Here is a 22,997-nt window from a genome sequence, read left to right on the forward strand (position 1 = left end):
CATTTTATGTTTAATGTGTCTGGAATACTCACTCAAGTTTGGTACAGGAAGTTCTACAAAATGACATATTTTCTCAGTGATTTATTGTCCTAACGAATATCCTGTACATAACATCATGCAAATGGAATGAATGTCCGTAAAACTGCCCTACACTGAACTACACTTGTTTCTAATTGATGCAGAAAATATCGTGTTATATCTAAACGAAAGAGACTGGTATAATCCACTTTCGGTTTTAAGTCTAACTAGAAGCATAAGATACTTGAACACTATCATTCCTTCATCGAAAAAATAATCACCAAAACTCAGATGATTTCCTCGGTACCATAACATTATTTTATTATATAAAACAATGTCCTAGTTAAAGCTATTTAAACTATGGTCATTATCTAACTTCAAATGAGACTTGTTTGAATGTATTATATAAAAAATCGTATACAGTAATGAATCAAAAAGGAGGTACCTATAATCTTGTGGAAATCTGCGTACTTACTGTTTAAAGAAATTTGGCGTATACACTTTCTCAGAAAATGACTACCAGTACAGATACGTAGATCAAAATCATTATTTTCTTCTGTAGAGCACAACATAATCTTTCTATATTTTTATTAAAGTCATCTAGTCTATTCTAACACATAACAAGTATATTAGTTTGCATTATATGATAATTTTAGTGCGTTATTATTAACATGTGTATGTTCTATCCACCAATTTTATATAGAAAATAGATATATCTGAACACAAGATATTTTATATAATAAAATTAATACAGTAAACCAATAAAAAAATTTATTGAACCTAAGTTAGTTAAAGTAAAGCACACAAATTAAACCGAGAAAAAGCGGTTATTTAACCATTTAATTTCTATATATACACGTCCCACAGGGGTGGGTCGACCTTTAACTAGCCCCCTTTGATGATACAGAAAGGCCGCTAATGTATCGTTCATCTTTCCCGCTCAACTAGTAATTAAAAACGTTTTTTCTGGCCCAGCATATTAGACCTGAGCCCGGTCGCTCTCTTAACTATCAGTTGCAGATATTGGTTTTGAAATCACGTCTAATCTTGGAGCTCTGACGATGGCGCAGCGGCATCATTATCAGACCGTCCCAAACCAAGTGAGATTCAGCAACTAATTCGAATTTTAATTTTTTTACGACCTTAATTGTTTTTTTATTTTCTCAAATTTATATTTTAGTCCTTTTAAGCAGTAAAGACGTTCCGTCTTACACTGCGATTAAAGAAAATGCTTTAAAGTATTAAAAAATATCAAGTACACGCAGAGTTGGGCAAACATACTTTTCTTTAATTAAAATACAAATTACAAAATATTATTTCGCATGTATTTAGCATGTAAATACAAATTACAAAATGCAGGCAGATGTTAGGTTATGTAAATAGAATAGTACTAATCCATTCCAAACCCATTAATCAGTAAAAGAAAAAGTTTCGTGCAGGAACACTAGATTTTTAAATTATCGTCTTGTTGGTAGTCCAATAAAACCTGCTACAGACAACAATGAATTGCAAGATTTCAATTAATTGCTTCTCATTTGTTGTGATACTTTATAACAACCAATCCATGTAACTAAGATGGTAGCATGAAGCCAATATGGGTCGATTTATCTCAGGTTTATTTTTAAATTCATTTATCACATTATGTTTCAAATGAAGTGATACAACGCGATATTCCTCTAGAACCAATAGTAATCAGCTAAATGAAGTGCGTATACTGAAACCTCCAACACGATCCGATCTGATTATTGGACATATATAGACTTTAGAATATAAATAAGAAATACTCATTGTTATCTGGATGATTTTTGGAACTACTAAGAGTAATAAAAAGAAAGTGCTGTCTAACTTACAATTTGTCTTTATGTTAACTTAAAACTAGGTATATAACTAGTAGGACCCATCGGCCCTATCTGGTGAAATAATGTTTATAGATGCCACTCTGTATTTTTTGAAATTAAACCTCTCTACGCTACACTACACAACATCAAACGGTTTGATTATTTGGATTTTGTGTCCTGTTGTGGTGTAATTCAATATTTGTATTACTTCGAAATTGATATGGAACTAATAAATTTATTAACTAAGAAGAAGTTTCGTGAAAATAACCCTTTAAGAATTAAAATGACAAGATTAACATTTAGCGGTTACCATTTTGCTTACAAAGGCAAGTGTTATTCTCAACAAAATACATCCATAAAAACGATAAGATTGTTAAATGTATTTATGTTCAAATATATTAGAGGCCTCAAGTACTTGAAATACTAACCACAAAATGCGTTAGGCACAGTTATTTCAAATACCAGTTACAGGAGATTTTCTGATAATTGTAATTTTCTTCCAAAAAACCAATACATTTTCCTATATTTTAACTCCAGTTCTTTGGTTTTCTGTTTTATATGATCCTTCCAGCGAAGTTTTCATCAGGATACATTGCATTATATCTTATTGCTATGAATGACAGTTTTTATTGTTATTGGTGCTTTTGTGGTCTGATTATAGGCGAATTGTATAAGCACCAATTTACTTTGTTTCATTTTTAGTTATTTTGTCACTTGCCTATTGTTTTTAAGTTGGTCAGCTTCGTAACAAATAAAGGCAAAAAGCTTACCATCTTTGAACGCTAGGAAAATATAAAAAATGTTTTTATAGAATATTAAAATAGAGGTTTGTTTTCATCAGGATCTATAGAAATATTGTTCTCTTTAGCAGGTTTTATTTCCTCTGACACCAGGAATCGCAGTGTCATTAGCTAATGGAATCAGAACTATCCTTAAAACATTTCCTTGTGGTACACCTGCTTTAGCTCCTTTTGTTGTTGAGTGGGCTTACTCTTACTTGAGTTAAATATTCTGGCTGTAGCTTATGAACCAGGCGGTCATGCCCTATCGAAGGCTTGTGCTAAATCTAACAATATAGCTGAAAACATCTTTTTACCTTCGTAGGATTTTTCAATTACATCTGTTATACTATGCATCTGGTAAATTGTAGAATATCTGTTAATAAACCCAAATTGGTGTATCAGGTTTTTTTCTCTCAATCATTACGCAGATCCATTAGTAAGTCACATTAGGTCTTCAAAACATTGCCTTTTAGGGTGGCTTTAGATTTAACACAAGTTGCCTGCACGTAATCATGGACGCTATTGATCACTGTGGAAATTCTTTCCTGTAATGATCCTTTTTCCTTGATCCACTCTCTCGCTATTGTTATCCGGCATATTAGTGAATATGATCATCTATCTTAAAGTTTGTACTAATAAATTTATTAATTAAGAAGAAGTTTCGTGAAAATAACCCTTTAAGAATTAAAATGACAAGATTAACATTTAGCGGTCACCATTTTGCTTACAAAAGCTATCTAGTGTTATTCTCAACAAAGTACATCCATAAAAACGATAAGATTGTTAAATGTATTTATGTTCAAATATATTAGAGGCCTCAAGTATTTGAAATACTAACCACAAAATGCGTTAGGCACAGTTATTTCAAATACCAGTTACAAATTACATTTTTAAGAAGTAATTGAATTAAAAATACCAAGATGTAGTTGTATTTCAATAACGTATTTTAATTACAAGTTACAAGAACATCAGTTTGGGTTTCGCAATAAGTATGGGACTATAGAACAAGTGCACACACTTGTGATAGTGAAGTGTGTAGACTAAAACGTTATCACCACCTGATCTGATTACTGGACATATATAAACTTTAGAATAAGCTTTAGAATAAGACTAATCAAGATAATATTTTATACAGAAGATCGCTTAATGAAGTGATTTTCTGGATGCCATGTAAATATAATATAGACATAAGAAATACTTATTGCCTATAGGGCAGTTTGCGGAATTACAAAGAGTAAAAAAATTACAAGTAATTCAAGCACTACCCTACCCTGAGTACATCGATAGGAGGGGTTCGAACCCGCGACTATCTAAGCAGCCAAGAGGCGCCTTAGTTACTGCGGCTACCAATCAGGCAACAAGAAATGCAACAAGAATGGAAAGCAACAAGAAAGCTTAAAAGACACCAACAGTAACCACCCACCTGTTAAAAATATTGATAATTGGACTGTGAACACTGAAGAAAAGCTAAATATTTTACTAAAGTGAAGAAAATAAAATTATCAATTATCTAAATTCCTGATTTCACAGTGATCAATAATGACGGAAATTTATCACAAAAAAGCTCCAGGAGAACTACCTGAAAGGGCCATAACAGTTTTATTTAATCCAATGTTTGGAATAATTATTTATCTAGCATTTGGAAAGTGAAAAAAATCATTTGTACTTTAAAACCTGAAAACAAGAAGAAAAGGTCACCTTTTACCAGTTTATAAGTTAAGTACCTGTAATTTCAAAAAAAGTCCTTTTTTCTTTTTAAATAATTAAAGTAAGTAAATTTAAGCTGTTTTATTTACTTTATTATGTTAAAGCTATTCGAAGAAGTGATGTTTGGAATCTTAATACTTAATTTATATTTATTACTAATGTAACAATTTTAATACCTTTTATTCGTTTTTTTTAAATACAATTTGAAGTCTTCTTTGTACCAACGAGGGTTTATCTGCGTCGGCATTAAGCCTACCGAATGGTCAGTGACCAACTTAGAAACCATCTCAGAAGACGTGTACCCCAGCAGTATTCGACATTCGCAACAGTAAGAGAACCATCCTGTCACCTTGAAAACTGCACCAACCAAGCTGACTTTTATAAATTTAGTTCAAATGCTACAATTGTAGTACAATAAAAGGTTATTTAGCAACCATATAATAAATTTAATATATATTATAGTTTATTGCTTTGTTATATTTAATGTTTTACGAGAATTGTGAGAAATTGATATCATTATTTAACTTTTTATTTATTACTAATTTTTAATGTTATTAATCGCTTACTTTAAATGATTGTTAATTAAATATCATACCTAAGTTATACCTAAATTAATGATAAATTTAATAGATTTACATTTATTATTATTATTAAACAAAATATTATTTAGAAATAATGTAATTAATTTCATTTCAAATAACAATGTTCACAATTTTCAAAATAACAGTGAAAAAATTCTAATTTTATAAATTCGTTTTAAAATCGTTTAAAAAATAAAAAAATTTTAATCATAAGTTGTCTGGTGCCTCCGAACAGGTAACCGAATTAGTCTGTAAGATTTGCCTGATTGTCAAATGTCTGAAAAATTCTTCAAAACATTAGTGGTAATAATTAGAGGGCAAACGTTGCTTAGGCACTGTGACTAAAAGGCACAAAAGATATAAAATAATACAATAGGGAGTCACCGAAAAGAAACCGCCCAAAAACCGTGCGGTTGACAAATCAAATTTATGAAATATATAAAAACATTTAGCAGTTTTTTTTATATAAACATAACTTAATACAATTATTTCAGAGAAAATTATTAGTTAGGGAAGTATCCATAGAAAACTTAGATATATACAGCTTTTTGAGTGATGTAAGTCATCCCTTCATACAATGTTAGGAAACATAGGATTTAGATGGTGTAAAATTAACTCATGCCCAATATTAGATATTATCAATTTGATGGACTAGTAAAATATTAAAAAAATAATAATTATTAAAACATTAAAAAATAATAATTATTAAAATATATTAAATATATTATGATTACTTATAATAAAAACCGACTTTATATTAACCACTCTCATTTATAATAATAGATCATTAAAACATATTACACATAATATAATTGTACATTATACTAAATTTTCTAATCTATTTTGTATATTTTCAAATTGAACACATTATCTTATTAAATATTTTAAAAATAATGATTATTAAAACATATTAAAAATAATAATTATTAAAATATATTAAAATATTATCATTATTTATAATAAAAATTGGCATAATACTAAATATTTTCTCATTTATAATAATAGATATCTCCAAATTGATTAGATTTCCAATTAAATATTTTAAAAAATATATAATTAAAACATATTACAAATAATATAATTGTATATTACACTAAATTTTCTAATCTATTTTGTATATTTTCAAATTGAACGCATTTTTTAATTAAATATTTTAAAAATAATGATTATTAAAATATATTAAAATAATAATTATTAAAATATTATCATTATTTATAATAAAAATTGACATATACTAAATATTTTCTCATTTATAATAATAGATATATCCAAATTGATTAGATTTCTAATTAAATATTTTAAAAAATATATAATTAAAACATATTACAAATAATATAATTGTATATTACACTAAATTTTCTAATCTATTTCGTATATTTTCAAATTGAACGCATTTTTTAATTAAATATTTTAAAAATAATGATTATTAAAATATATTAATAATTATAATTATTAAGACATATTAAAATATTATCATTATTTATAATAAAAATTGACTTTATATTACATTTTCTTATTTATAATAAAAGATATTTTCAAATTTTTGTGATTTCTAATTAAATATCAAAAAAACGCCCTCAGCATTAAGCCTACCGACTGGCGAGTGACAAACTTTTGAAAACATCCCAGAAGACATCCGATCTTACCCAGCCTGGGTACTGGCGTAACTGGGATCATTTTCCTTGTTGGATTTTACACTCTTGCTTAGGACAATCACAGACATAAATTTACGACCATGTCCCAGTAGGAGTTGAACCCGTGGCTATCGCAACGGTAGGAGGAGAGTCCTATCGCCTTTACCACTGCCCCACCAAGCCGGTTTTATCACACTTTTAATTAAGTATGAAAAGAATAATAATAATTAAATTATATTAGAAATATTATAATTATTTATATGAAAAATTGACATTATATTAAATTTCCTAATTTATAATAATAGATATTTTTAAAATGACCGCATTTTTAATTAAATATGAAAAAAATAATTGTCATTAAAAAAATAATAATAATTATACTTTATAATATATTTACAATAACAGATATTTTGACACTTATCACCTTTTTAATTAAATACGTAAAATTGATAATTATTAAAATATATTAAAAGTATTACAATTATTCATAAGAAAAATTGTCATTATATTAAAATTTCTTATTCATAATATTAGATGTTTTTAAATTAATGGCATTTCTAATTCAATACTGAGAAAAAATTATTAAAACAGATTAAAATTTATATAATTATATACTATAGTAAATTTGTAATAATAGATATTTTGAAACGTATCACATTTTTAATTAAATATGTCAAATTGATAATAATTAAAATATATTAAAAATATTATAATTACTTATAACAAAAATTGATATTATATTGAATTTTCTATTCCTTGATGAATTCCTTTGATAAAAATAATAGTGATTCAACGACATTGACTAAAAATTGACATTATATTAATCTATAACTCAAATTATAACGGTCACGTGTATCCTAAATTCCGGCCGTAGAAAAAATATAGTAATTAACGGGGCGATGTGCGTACACCCCTCCAACCCTCGGTACATCGTCGAGGTCCAACCGGCCTCTTCCAACCCTCTAGGACGGATCGGGGCGAGACGCGCAATCTCGTAGCCGATCAGACACGCCCACCCCGGAGGGGCGACGATGATCTTTCGTAGGCCAAGATGACGATAGTTTCGTATCTCAGTTATTAGAGATCGACGGTCGCGAGGTAGTCCGCAGTGGAGCCCTCGCCGCGTCATATACGTGTAGTTTTAATTTTTTTTTGTTATTTTGGTGTCAGTTATTAACAGTGCAAGTAAAAAGACGAATAATGGAAGGTCACCTGCTCCAATATGGTGGTGGTGCGCAATCACATCAGGTTAGTTCCGTTAATGCTTTTAATTATGTCGAATGATTTTGTTCACGATTTACCGCCGATATTTATTCGAATTTTTGTTGGTGTTCTAGATCGAGCCATTGAAGCTTCTAGCCGGCTCGTGCAACAGAATATACGGTGGACCGTACGCTCCGCACACTCAGTTATCGCCAGCGAGCACTACTTCCAACAGTAGTGATGGATACGCCGCGCAAGTGCCTTTGGAATATCCCACTTACAGCGGGGCATACCCGTATAGTCACGCGTATAATGTATGGTTCTCACATTCCCCACCACGTGCAGACGTGGCTACCGGTGGTTACCAACCTCAACATTCACACAGAGCTTGGTCTCATCATCAGGCAAGTTATATGAACCCGTACGGTGGCATGATTAAACCGGATATGTCCATTACGGATTATTCCGCATATTCGACCAAAGCGCGCAAGTGCATTAAATGCACTTGCCCCAACTGTATTAGTGAAGAGAATGGATTCAAAAACCAAAAGAAGAAAACCCATGTATGCCACTATCCCGGTTGCGAGAAAGTATACGGGAAAACTTCACATCTCCAAGCGCACTTGAGGTGGCACACCGGAGAAAGGCCGTTTGCCTGTAATTGGATATTCTGCGGTAAGAGATTCACGCGATCCGACGAGCTTCAAAGGCACCTACGAACCCACACTGGCGAGAAGAGATTTTCGTGCTCCATATGTGCCAAACGATTCATGCGATCGGACCATTTAGCAAAACATGTCAAAACCCATAAGGATAGGAGTAAAAATGAAGAGGCGATAACCAAATCTGATGATGCTGCACAGACGAAAAGCACGACACTCGATTCTGAACGAGCAGCGGGACAAGCGGCACCGCAAACGCCTTGCCGTGATATTCCCGCTCAAATCACGTCAACTTACGCATCCCAAATGACTAATACTTCGAGTTACGTTCCGATGACATACCCTGGGGCAGTTCCCGCGAGTTTCTCGCAGTCAGTTATGTCGTCCAGACCCGGATTCTCCGCTCCCGCTATTACTCAATACACTCATAGTCAGAATTTCCCGGGAGATTATAGCTTTATATGAACTTTATATTCAGTGAAAAAGAATTAGTGTAAATTATGTGAATATGAAAATTAATTTTTATGTACATATTGTAATTAACTATAGTTGTATGAACAAGTACAAAATGATATTCGTCATTGAGGGACCAACGTAATAAATAAGTGATCCAAAAATCTTATCCATTTTATACATGACTTGTGATATTTATTAAATAAAATGTTATTTTTATGTGTTGTGTGAAATGAATGGTTTTAATTTCCACATTATTTTTTACAAAACCATTGTACTACAGTTTCTATTAAGTCCAATCCTATTTATAAGATAATATAAAAAAATTAAAGCTGATTGTCATCAAATACTTCAGTTTTCCCTTGTACTATATACAAATAATGCTCTTTAAAGGATTCAACTTTTTAATTATCACAATAAATGAAAATATATATTTATAATAAAAATGTGTATCATCAGCTCTCCCTCTATCTCTCATATAAATAACGAAAGGATAGAATAAAAATTAAAATTAATCAATCAATAATATGAAATATCTCATTTACATTTCAATTTTAACTTAACATACAATTATAATATACAACTAAAAATCAGATATTAAATATCTAAAAGTAGAATATCAGATAGAGAATATTCTCATTTAAAATTATATATTTTTATTATCAAAAACACCTGTATTAAATATTTATATTGTGTGTTCTTTTGTTTAATTTGTCTTTTCTATTTCTACTGTTAATATTTTTTCTGACTAATTGTTCATTTTCTTGTTCCTTGTATCACATACCAACATATACCTCCTGCTATTACTCAATACAGTTATAGTCAGAATTCCCCATGAGATTATATTTTTAAACGAACTTTAAAATCGGTGAAACACAATTAGTGTAAACTATGTAAAAATGAAAAATATCTTATATTATGTGCTTATTGTATAATTAACTATAGTTGTATGAACAAGTACAAAATGATATTCCTCATTAAGGGACCAAAATTATCAAGAAATCTGATCAATTTTATACATGACTTGTGATATTCATTAAATAAAATGTTATTTTTATGTTGTGTAAAATGAATGATTTGAATTTCCACATCCACCTTATTTTCACAAAACTATTGTACTACGGTTTCAATTAAGTCTAAAATAATATAAAAATTTAAAGCTGAATGACATCAAATACCTCAATTTCGACTTGTACTACACACAAATAATACTCTTTCAATGATTCAACTTTTTAATTATCATAATAAATATATATTTTTAATATTAATGTACTCTCTCTCTCTCTCTCTCTCTCTCTCTCTTTCTCGCATATAATCATAAACAGCGTTAGCTAGAAATATCGGAAGGGTAGAATAACAGATAGAATAAATAATAGATAATAGAATTATAAAAGTAAGATATCAAATAGAGAATATTCTCATTAAAAATTATATATTTTTGTTATCAAAAACACTTATAATTACACAATATTTATGTTGTATGATTTGTTTCGTTTTTATTTTTTATTTCTACTATTAATATGCTTTTTGACTAATTGTTCTCTTATTTGTTCCTTGTACAGCATACCAACAGTTCTACTATTTTATTCTTACTTTTTACTTAAAGCTAATTTGTTTTGTTTGATAAACAGTAACATAAGTTAATAAGCCTATACATTAATACAGGTATTAAACCGCATAGGGTAGGAGTATTGGCCACAAGAAGAAAAAATAGAAATATTCTAAAAAAACCGAAATATCGGAGTATCAACAAGTATAAATAATAGATATAGATAAAAATAGTGAAATATTATCCTAAAATAATTTATATTTATTAATATTGTAAAGAGTAGTGATATTGTTGATGGACTTTTAAAATTAAATATAAAAATTCACCAAACGTTTACAATTAAGTACCAATTTTAAAGTTTTATTAAAAATTATGATTCATTTATTTTGAAAAAATAAATAGCTAAAAAATATCGCTATATCGATATACCGGCCAAAAATATCGATATTTTTTCTGCTTCCCTAGCATGAGATACATTTGTAACCAACTTCATGTTGAAGCCTCACTGACATGACAGGCTTTACTTTGTGTCACGCTGTGTCATTTCGCCAAAGTGCGAACAATACATTTTTTCAGTACATTGAAAATCTCTGAATTTGTATCGAGTTTTTTTTTCGAGCATTCGAAAGAAAAAGGCGGCTGAAGGTCATCGAATGATGATTCTGATACCGAATAAAAAGACCGTTCTGAAACATAATCCCTATTTTAAATTTGATATCATAAATTTGAGTAAGAAAATCTATTCCGTGATATAAGTATGTTAGTTAAAAATATTAGTACACCTGCACTATTTTCTAAAAAAATATATTTCAAAACAGCGTCAGGAAGCCTAAAAATGGGCGAGTAAACATTATTTGGTACTTTATAATTCCACTTTCAAATTTAATATAATAAATTCGAGTAAGAAAATCTATACCGTGATATAAAATATACTGGTTAAAACATATTAATATTCTAGCACTATTCTCAAAAAAAAAAAATAAAACAAAGTAGCGTCAGAAGGCCTAAAAGTGTTGGACTAAACGTTACTTGGTACGTGGCGCCGTATCGTTCATTTTCCGAAGTCGTCGCTCGCCGCGGTATCCGTTGGATGTCGCGACGGTCGAGGATAATTGAGGGTGCTATTAAATGGGCGGGTTTTACGGATGCATGGCCGCCCTGATAGAGGAGGGCAGCGAAAGAAAATAAGACAAAAAAAGGTAAAATTACAACGTAACATAATGTATGCGCGGTGGGGCACAAGACAGGGAAAAGGCCAGTTCGGCGTACGCCAGTTTCAATCAAAACACATGAATGTGTGCCGCCTATCAATTGTTTTCGGGCCGATACTTTTGTCAACGACGCGGAATCGTATCCTGTAGCGCCCGCGGCCCCCGAACAACGGCCACCAGCTCGACGGAGCGTCGATGAGGCATCAGGCGCGTGTGTTGTGACTAAATTTTGTTGTCGAGCAAAGAGAGGGTTGTGTGGTGGTGTGGGATTTTGACGTGTCGGTGGACCATCTCGTCAAGCTGGAGCGCCAGGAGAGGGAGAAGGGGCGAGGCTCCCCCGAGCTTCTTGCTGTAAGTTCAGCCAAATCATTTTCGTTGACCTAAAGCCTAAAATGACGCGTTTATATTTATGATTAATATATTCGGCCAGCAGAGTTTTAACTCAATTAATGATACCATTAGTGTGTCATAAAGTTTTCGAGTATGTAAGAAAACTAAGGTACTTATTACTTGAAACAAAATAAACAACCGTAGCTCAAATCTTAACGATCTTAAGCTATTTTAAATCATTACTAGTGATAATAAAACTGCGAAATTCTGTACTGGTGAACAAAGTTGTAATATAATTGCTCTTGTATTTTATAATTTTGCATGCAAAGTTATCATGGTACTACTGGCATCAAAATTGTAAGAATCACTAATATAATAAAAATAAACGGTGTATTACGGTGTTTCATATATCATATATCACTAAATATCTGAATTTTAACCATTATCACCCATAATACATGATTAATATTAACAATTCCTTAATTTAAAATCTATATTATTTTGATTATTAAATATCTATAAGTAGAATATTCTCATTAAGTATGATATTATATATTTTTATTATTAAAAACACCTGTGTTTTTGTTTCATGTTTATTTTTTATTTCTTCTGTTAATACCCCTTTTATCGAATTGTGTTCATAAACCATATATTAACGACTTTAACTACTATTTTTGATTTTTGTATTTTATTATCTTGTCTGTAAAATTGTGATCGTACCAAAATTGTAAGAATCACTAAAATAATAAAAATAACTATTAAGTTGTTTCACCTCTCTTTTTTATTTATATTGTTAATATCATTTCTTATTAATTGCTCTCTTCCTTGTTCCATCATTTTAGTTATAATCTTAACTAAAAAATATATATATTTATACTATTAAGGCATAGAAAGAAAAGTCGCCGGCCTACCATATGCCTTTTTAGCAATTTAACATTTGGCAAAATTAGTTTTTTTTTATTCAACATAATTCCCTCAAGGGTGATACACTGATTATAGCGACAGCTTTTTGAAACCATTTTTGTAGTACGGCTTTTCCTTCCAGTTTCGCCGATCACCTCTTCATTCGACGATAATTTCTTTCCAGTGAGTATTTTTTTGAGATCTGAGAACAGGAAAAGGTCGCTGGGGGCCAAATCTGGAGAATACGGTGGATGAGGAAGCAATTAGTAGCCCAATTCTTGGATTTTTGCTATCATTTTCACTGACTTGTGACACGATGTATTGTCTTGGTGAAGCAGCACTTTATTTTTTTTCAAATGCTGCCGTTATTCGGTGATTTCGTCCTTCAAATGGTCCAATAACACTATTTTTCAAAGTAGCCAATGAAAATTAATCCATGCGCATCCCAAAATACAGATGCCATAATCTTGCCAGCCGACTGTTGATTTTTCCCATGCTTTGGAGCCGGTTCATCGTGTGCAGCCCACTCGGATAACTGTCGATTGGACCTTGAAGTGAAATAATGGAGCCATGTTTCATCCAGTATCACATATCGATACAAAAACTCGGTTTTATTACGCTTGATCTTCAAACACTGCTCCGAATCATCAACTCGTCGTTGTTTTTGGTCAAAAGTGAGCTCGCGCGGTACCCACTTTGCACAGAGCTTTCTCATACCCAAATATTCGTGAATGATATGGTTTACACGTTCAGTTAATATCTTTAGAGTGACTGCTATTTCATTCAATTTCAATTTACGGTCATTCAAAATCATTTTCTGGATTTTTTTAATGTTTTCGTCGGTAACAACCCCTTTGGGTCGTCCACTGCGTTCACCGTCCACCGTCTTCGGTGCTCATTTCACCACGCGTAAACTTAGCATCCTTGATGGTTGATTTTCCTGGGGTACTGTCCGGAAACTCGGCATTAAGCTAAGTTTTTGCTTCAACTGTATATTTCCCTTCTCGTGAAATATCTTTTTATTAATTTTTTTCATTTTATAACAAAAGTAGCTTCACACAAAATGATATAATTCATAAACTAATGATCCGACAGCGGTTAAATTTATATACTCCTCTTTTGAAGGTTAGTGCTAACTAAAAATCAGATTGATTTAATTCTAGTAGCGCCATCTATGTGTCAGGCCGGGGACTTTTCAATTGACCTGTTATAACAATAGCTTGATAGAATAAGAATTAAAGTTAAATGATATCAAATATCTAGATTGTAACTTTTGCTACACACATATAACACATTATTAAAATTGTCGATTCATTAATTTAAAATCAATATTATTATAGTTATTAAATATCTATAAGTAGTATATTCTCATTAAGTATGATTTTTATATTATTATTGTCAAAAACGCCTGTGACTTTTGTTTCAGTTTTACTTTTATTTGTTATTTCTATTGTTAATGTCTTTTCTATCTTATAGTATCCCTAAACCACAGATTAACGATCTTATCGATGAGTATTACTTTTATCATTACTAGTTTTAACAAAATTAGTTATAGTTAGAAAGTTTTAGAATAATAACTTTTGTATTTTATGATCTTGCTAGCAAAGTTGGGAGAATAACAATTACGGTGATATAAAATCTGAATAACCCTTTTTATTATTTATATTAATACTTTTTTATTTTTTGGTTAAATAAACCATATATATATATATATATATATATATATATATCTATCTATATATATATATATATATATATATATATATATATCTATCTATATATATATATATATATATATATATCTATCTATCTATATATATATATATATATATATATATATATATCTATCTATCTATATATATATATATATATATATATATATATATATATTATACTGATATAATTGAAATAAAACCTATTTGCTCTTTTGTTGGCAAATCAATAAATATTAAATAATGAAGTAATCTTTACATAGGACTTTTACATACAGTATTGATATGGCTACTACAGAACTCAGATTTATATCCAGTTGAAAACTGCTTTGCCGGTAACTTTGAAGTAATATCGCACCTACCTGTAGAGAAAAAAACATTTCATCACTGATCTATTAAAAAATTGATGTCCCTCCAATCATCCAGAATTTAAGATATTTCACATCCGTATTTTAATAGTCCTCTATTTCCAGGAGAGGAAAAGAGATTTTTATTTACTAAGCCTAAAATTATGTCTTTATATTCTATATATTTTATTAATTAGTATATAATTATATGCCATGCACTGCCAGTAGGGGGACTGTCCTGTCGCCTTGACAACTGCGCCAACCAAGCGGGCTCTTGTAGTACAGAGTTAAGATAACAAAACTAATTTCTATTGATTTTCAGTTATTTTGTTGGTTATTTAACATGAATGTTTCATAAGGTGTTCAAGTACCTAAGAAAACTTTACAAATACGATTACTGAAAGAAAAAAATAGAGATAAAATAACACATTAACGATCTTAAGTACTATTTTGAATTATTATTAGTGATAATAAAAGTTGCTACTGCCCGCTCTGTGAAATTGCGAACTTGTTAACAATGTTTGCAAACAAACTATAACTACTCTTGTATTTTTTAATATTGTCCACAAAATTGTGATGGTACCAAAATTGTAAGGACTTCTACATTAATAAAAATAAATATTACGGGGCATACAAATTGAATTATTTGTTATTTATAATGTACTTGTAGTCTTTTATAAATATATGTCAGTGTCTCCTTTTTACCCACGGGGGCTTATCTGGACTGGACCTATGTTTAACTTTCGGGCTCCGAAGCACGGTCGTCGGCATTAAGCCTACCGACTGGCCCAGTGACTAAATTAAAAATTATCCCAGAAGACATACGATTTTACCCAGCCCAGTTACTGGCATGACTAGGATGGTTATTCCTTGTCAGATTTTCCACTGTTCCTATAAAGACGTTTCCAATTAAAATCACAAAAATAAAATACATCCATGCTCCAGCAGGATTCGAATCCACAACTATCGCAACAGCAGGGGGACCATAATACTATGGAATATACAATATTCCATATTATTATGTTTGAGAATTATTTCTGAACATGTTCCAGATTACTTTTTGTTCCTGGATGTTATACTGTCTCAATTATGATGATTTTTTTAAATTATTTGTTTAATATATTGTTACTAGCGAAAGTGCTAAAAATTCATGTTAGGAAGCTTCGAAATGACAATTTTAAAAATATTTCCATTTCGTTTAAATTATAAATTATATATGTTACTATTCCTTAAACAATTTTTATGTTTTTTGCAATTTTAGGGTCTTATTCGGCATTTTAGTGATCAGCAAGGATGGAATTTGACATATCGTTTGACATTTTATAACTAATTAACATGTATTTAAGATGTTAGTTAAATATCATATTATCTCAGTGCTTTTATCCAACTGTAAGCTTCAAAAAAGTTCTGGGCTTGACAAACTGGGTGGCATAACGGTCTAATTAACAGTATTGTAATTTATTTTTGTACAACAGAAAGTAATAACAAATATTGTTCTTTAACTTTCAGTACTACATATGATCGATTAAGTTCTGCTGACCTTGTTATTTTAAATAAATAAAAATCGCGTTGCAAATGCACTGTATTTGACTGGGCTTGTATAATTTTCTTAAAATAATTAAATAATTAAGTAATTTTTTAAAGTTATGTAAATCTAATTAATAGTAATGCATATATTCATCTGTTATATAAAATTAAAATTATTTAACAAAATTATTCTTCGTCTTTTATATCTATAAAATAAAATACATTTATAGATTTAATGATACTGTAATAATAAATATATTAAATTGCGGTCTCTATTTTAAGTAAATAAAAAGAAAAAATGTTACAGCATTCAGCAATTGGACGCTATAGATGAATACTAATGATAATTTAATTAATTATAGGATATCCAATGACCAATATTTTTTGTATAATATATATGAAGTAATTAATGATTTTTTAATAACACTGTACGATAATATTAATACTAATTAATTAAGAGTTCTTTTATTAAAAGTCTTAAAAATATGTGTGCTAACCTTCAGAAAACGTTATATTTTTATCAATATTTTCATTAAAAATATTTTTATCTATATATGTCATTTCACGCAACTGATACGGCCTTGATAACGAAGATTATTGGAAGGAACAAGGCCATGTGGTTATGTTAAGACTGGATGAGTGAGCTGATGAGTGAGCCGTCTAAATATATGGGTTTGGTTTGGATTCTTATGAACTAATTAGATGCAATAATTCATGAAAAGAGGGACTGTTTTCGGAATAATAATGCCATTTTTTAAAAAATCAAATTAAGGCCTATGCTCACACGGTTTTTTTGTTTTGATCTAAAATCAGGCGGTGGAATGCATGAGGCATACCTGGTCGGGGAGACTTGCCATGGAGTGACAAGTTGGACTGGGTTATGAGGGACTGACTCTAGGCTTACTAATACACTAAACCGAAACCGCCTCACAATTGATCCCTGTGGGCTGCTGCTACTGCATTAAATTTGGGGATATGGCACCCGCTAATCGGGCAGCCGTTATTGGCTCGGAAGAATAACAAATAGTGAAACTAACTATTGATTCGCAAACTTGAGTTAGCTCACGACTGGATACTGTCGTATGGGGGAAAAATGTAGAGTGCCGCGACAGATGAGGTCATTTCAGCCTGGAAAAGGGGGAGGTTAATGGTGACCCGGTGTTAAGCTCCCAGCATGTCGACCAGCTCGCGAACAAGCGCATTTTCTGAAGAACTTGAGCTGAGCTGTTGTTGTGTGGAATGATTGAGATATGAAGTGCTTGATTTCTGGAATGCCAGTTTGCCTATGAAATTGATTATTTCTCACAAACCATGGAGCGTTTCAGATTCTCCCGAGGATCTTATTTTGGAGAACTTGAAGCCGTTTCACCTTGTCTGTTGTAACAAACTTGAAGTAGACATTAGATCCGTAGACGAGAACGGACATAATTAACGTTTTGTAAAATAAGAATTTGATGGAGATGGGAAGTCCACTAGAAGCGCAGATCAGAGAAGATTCTCCTATCTTTCTGGATTGCTTTCTGGATTTGGGGGTACCAACCGAACCGTTGGTCGAAGTGAAGACCAAGTTACGTGACGTTATCCAACCATGGAATTTTTGCGGTCTCGCTCTTAAGTTACGAGACGCGCAGTGTCTAACGCTTCTTATGGAAAATTATGGCCTGGGTTTTCAGGGGGTTGATTTGGAACCTCCAGAATTTGAACCACTTGACTGCATGATCGAGCTACTGTTCTGTAAACGTTCTTGAATTGCAACCTCAAATCTGGAGGTCGCGAAGAAAGCAGTGTCGTCAGAGTAAAAGTTGGGGCCAGACCAGCTGAAAAGATCTGGCCGATGGATAGGACTTGACGAGAGCGGTTAGGTCTTCTGGGAGGCCTAACTAGGCATTTTGCGTGCTCACATAAATCAGCCATCACTGGAATCTGTAAATTATGGTATTATTCGCCATGTTCTTAAAAAATTATTTAGTGGGAAGGGATTTTGACTAAACAAAGAATGATCTTGCTGTAGTGGACATTTTGCAGTTGTAAAAAGTTGTAAAATACAAGACAACAAAATAATATTTACAAAGGTAAATTTCTTGTTTCATTCCTATTTCTGAAAATCTCCCTATACTTTATTCACTGATAATTTACATTTTCGGTATCAGAGTTTAAGTTTCTTTTCTGCTTTGATACATTTAGAGATCTATATAAAAATGTATGAATAGTGCAGTTCAGATTCCTACAAAAACCAATCATTCTTAATGATTATTACGCGTTGGATCCTATTCAAAAATATTTTTTTATTTCCATTATTCACGCTTCGTTAAGTAAACGTTTGCGTCGGATAATAATCCTGCTGAAATGCGCTCACGACGAGCATCGTTTTCCGATACGACAACAGCGACATCTCGGCACTCCAACGCCGATTTCCGGGACGCCTGGATCGCCGGATAATGGGCTGGAAATGGCCCAGAACACTCCGCCGACCCTTACGCCGGATGGGAGGGGGCTATCACGACCCCTTTTAACGTTCCTTCTTATTTTTTTTAGCTCGCAGGAATTTTGAATTCCGAGAAGGGTTTGGGATCGAATAAATATTTAACAGGGACCTTTTATTGGATGAAAATCAATGGGATAAAAGGAATTTTCGATGAACCGAGTTAAAAGTTTTTTTCAAGTTTATAAAATGATATAAAGGATAGTTTCCGTTAAATTTATTTTCCTTTAATATATTTTAAAGTCTCCTTTTACCAACTAGAGGTTTATCTGGACTGGACCTACATATTTAACGTGGGCTCAGAACCACGGTCCTGAGCATTAAGCCTACCAACTTTAGAAATAATCCCAGAAGACACTGTTACTTACTCAGCCTGGTTACTGGCGTGACTGAGATCATTTTCCTTGTCGGATTTTACACTCTTATCTAAGACATTCACAAATTTTAAACAATCACAAACATAAATTTAGTCGGCTTCGCAACAGTATGAGGTCCGTCCTATCGCCTTTACCACTGCGCCACCAAGTCGGTTTCGTTAAAATTAAGTGAATGTTTGTTTTTTTACATCTGAAATGATGTTAAAACGGAAACTTAGTTATTAAGACATTATTAATGGAAGTTATTTAATCTTAAGCAGTGTTCTGTGTTACTTTCTTACTACAGGTTGTTCCTGTTTTGTTGAAATTATTAAATAGTTATGGCCAGTTTGGATAAAAAACGATAGTATGATCACATAGAGTTATATTTTAGATTCCTTGCAAAGAAAACAAATTTATGTGCCCTCTTTATCGGAAAGTATATACAGTTGTAAAAGAAAAATCCGACGTAATTTTAATTGAGACACATTGGACATAAAGCAAAATAGAAAGTAATAGATAAATGAAAGTCATAGAAGACAAAGTGTGCTATCGGCAAGGGCGAGATCGAATAGTATATATAAATTATTAAATAAAGAACAATGCAATTTTAATTAAAAATGCAGGTAAAGAAATTATTAGTTTAATCAGTTTGGTATATTTATTGTTTTGTAATATATATTTTATATGAGGAATATGGATTAACGATAAGATCTATCTGAATACATACATGAAGAAATGAAAATATGCAGGATTTAAAACGAAACTAACTGCATAATTTGCATAGATGGAACACACAGACAAATATAAGAAATCATGAATTATTAACGATATATATTAAGGTTAATTATTATTATTATTATTTGCATTTTTAATGGATATTATTACATTATTAATTGCAATAAGATATGTGACTATATGACACTTTATTCTTTGAACCTTGTATCAATTATGGTGATTATTTACTTTATAGACCTAAGCACATTCCCTTGATATACTTTTAATATATTCCTTTATATCTTTATATTCCTTTAATATACAAACATGTGTTACTTCGTTTATTATTCCATACTTATATTTATGGCATGAAAGTAAAGAAAGATCATGAATACTTATATTTGGTGCTTTGAAGTTGTTACATTTTTGAAAATCTTACCTATGATACTTTGTTAAAATGTTCAGTGGCGTAGTAATTTACACTTATTAATAAATTGTTTATTAATGAATGTTAATGGAAATTAGATTTAATTAAATAAATTGAAAAAATGTTAGTGGCTGTTAGTTCTTGAGATAGTTTGCATATATTCTAATATATTTTAATATACCGGCATTTATTCATTTAAATAATATTATATATCAAACACATTTATAATCTTAGATTGAAAATTCTGTAAAAACAACTTTTAGTGACATATCATTTTTAAAATAGTCCTTTTACTCTATTATGAGGGAAACGTAATTAATTTAATACATTGTGATTGAAATTCGGCCGAGGGAAATTCGAGGGCTAGTTTATGTTAATGTAAATTCATTTCGATATAACGTAGATGACTCATAATGCTATTTCAATAAAAAAATGGCCTTAAAATTACCAATTATTTGTAGTTGTTAGATTCTAGCCACGACAAAAAGAACAATGACACGAACAAGCGTCGATAACATTCGTGCATCGGCACGCGGAGCCCTGATGGCAGCAAGCCATGACTCGGTGGGGTTCCCGGCACTACCGCGGCGACCGTCCATTGTCAATTAAACCGCAGCACACTCGATTTATTAGTTTAATGAAATATACGATGACCAGTGACGCCTTTGAGAAGGATGGCGACCGTTGTTACCATGTCTGCGGCATTCGTCTGGACTCGACTATGATTTGTGACCACGTCGGAACTGTTGAAACGCTAAAAGATTACGCGGGGGTGTGACCAGTGGATTAAACACCACCACCAATAGTTCGAAGCACTTCCTAAAGATATATTTTCTTGTCTTTTTCTGTTTTCTACCACTTTCTTAAGTTGGAAAAATAATTTAGGAATATTTTCATATTATATGTTTATTATATGTTATAACGAGTCATCAACTCGTCGTTGTATTCGGTCAAAGGTGAGCTCGCGCGCCACCCACTTTACACAGAGCTTTCTCATACCCAAGTTTTCGTGAATAATATGATGTACACCTTCAGTTGACATCTTTAGAGTGTCTGCTATATCATTCAATTTCAATTTACGATCATTCAAAATCATTTTGTGGATTTTTTAAAATGTTTTCGTCGGTAACAACCTCTTTTGGGCGTCCACTGCGTTGACCGTCTTCGGTGCTTATTTCATCACGTCTAAACTTAGCATACCAATCCTTGATGGTTGATTTTCCTGGGGCAATATCCGGTAACTCAGCATCAAGCCAAGTTTTTGCTTCAATTGTATTTTTTTCCTTCAAAAACCAATATTTTATCAACATGCGAAACCCTTTTTATCATTTTTTTTCACAGTAATATAAGTTGCTTCAGGCAAAATGCTATAATTCACTAACTAATGATCTGACGGCTGCCAAATTTATACACGCATCTTTTACCTGATTCTGATCCTAAAGCCAAAAGATATTTGTGGAATGGCTTTGTCAACAATTCCGGACGTTTCTTTCAATCGCACATAGTTGTTGACCATAGACAGTTCTGTTCAAGCATTTGATGGAGAACTCTTTTTCGATCCTGCCAACACTTTCATTGGTGTCAATGCTGGCTGGCAGTTGTTTACCATCTCCGGATTTCGACCATGATCTTTTTGCACATGTAAAAAATAATAGACGTAGAGTTTTGAATGGAGAGTTTACTGGCATGTCAGGTTTTAAGTAAAATTTTAAATTTGATTGTCTTTCTTGTGTTACACTTTTCCAGCTTGTCTTGACATTGCCTTTCGCTTGAAAATATTCTAACATGTTCTAAAGGGACCTCTCTCAATCAGGTCAAGTGTTTAGAATCTCATAATTTTACAAGATTTTACTAGCAACTTCCAGTATGCGCCTTTCTCCTAGAAATTGGAATGCAAATAACCTGAAAATCTATCCGAAAGAAATCGTCGTATAATTGTGTTGTATGTTCAAAAGTCATTACAAACTCTAAAAGCACCTGATCAATTTACAAATACACTATTGTACAGACTCTAAAAAACCAACAACTGTTGTTAATAAATAATTTTTTAAATTAAATTATTCTTTTATAGACTGGGCAATTGTTTAGAATTAACTGATTTAATAATATTTCCGTTGAGTAATTAATTACATTAATTGGTTTAACTAAAATTACATTGTTTTCTTCAATTACATAAAAAAGAAGGCGAAGAGCATACTTTGAAGTAATAAAATGTTAGATTAGCGCGAAACTAAATATCAGTTTTCATATAGTGAATTATATTATACGCTCATTATTGCTTATTTTCTCTCATAAATTTTTGAGAAATGAAAATATAAAAAAATCAAGTTTGTGCAACAAAAACCTTACACATTTTTAGGTGAATAGAATTTCTAATGTTTGATTTCGAAGAAATTAATAATAAATATAAAATTGTGCATACATGCTATGAAATTATGTCATTATTAAAATATTATATAAATTTATTACTGTGATCATAAAATTGTCCTGATCAAAATTAAGCTGGATTTGCCCAGATCATACTTCAATTCTGCTGGTCAGTCGTTGTTTGTGGAAAT

At 31.2% G+C, this 22,997-nt stretch overlaps 2 protein-coding genes across 2 annotated transcripts in view; both read left to right on the plus strand.

Annotated features, from left to right (window-relative positions):
* The first annotated feature begins 7,654 nt into the window (after positions 1–7,654).
* Positions 7,655–9,009, plus strand: Btd (buttonhead). The gene is made up of 2 exons (XM_076409691.1): positions 7,655–7,808; positions 7,898–9,009. Exons 1-2 carry the CDS (start codon positions 7,761–7,763, stop codon positions 8,888–8,890), a joined length of 1,041 nt encoding a protein of 346 aa, XP_076265806.1. The 5' UTR covers positions 7,655–7,760; the 3' UTR covers positions 8,891–9,009.
* A 2,838-nt stretch (positions 9,010–11,847) lies between these two features.
* Positions 11,848–22,997, plus strand: part of Sp8 (Sp-like zinc finger transcription factor) — a 253,427-nt gene continuing 242,277 nt past the window's right edge. Inside the window, exon 1 of the mRNA XM_076409687.1 lies at positions 11,848–11,989. The gene's annotated coding sequence lies outside the window, so the exon portion shown is untranslated. The remainder of the gene's footprint in view (positions 11,990–22,997) is intronic.

Source organism: Rhynchophorus ferrugineus, unplaced genomic scaffold (assembly GCF_030347505.1).
Source record: "Rhynchophorus ferrugineus isolate W39M unplaced genomic scaffold, kcgeb_rfMv2 rfM7, whole genome shotgun sequence".
Taxonomy (NCBI): Eukaryota; Metazoa; Arthropoda; class Insecta; order Coleoptera; family Curculionidae; genus Rhynchophorus; species Rhynchophorus ferrugineus.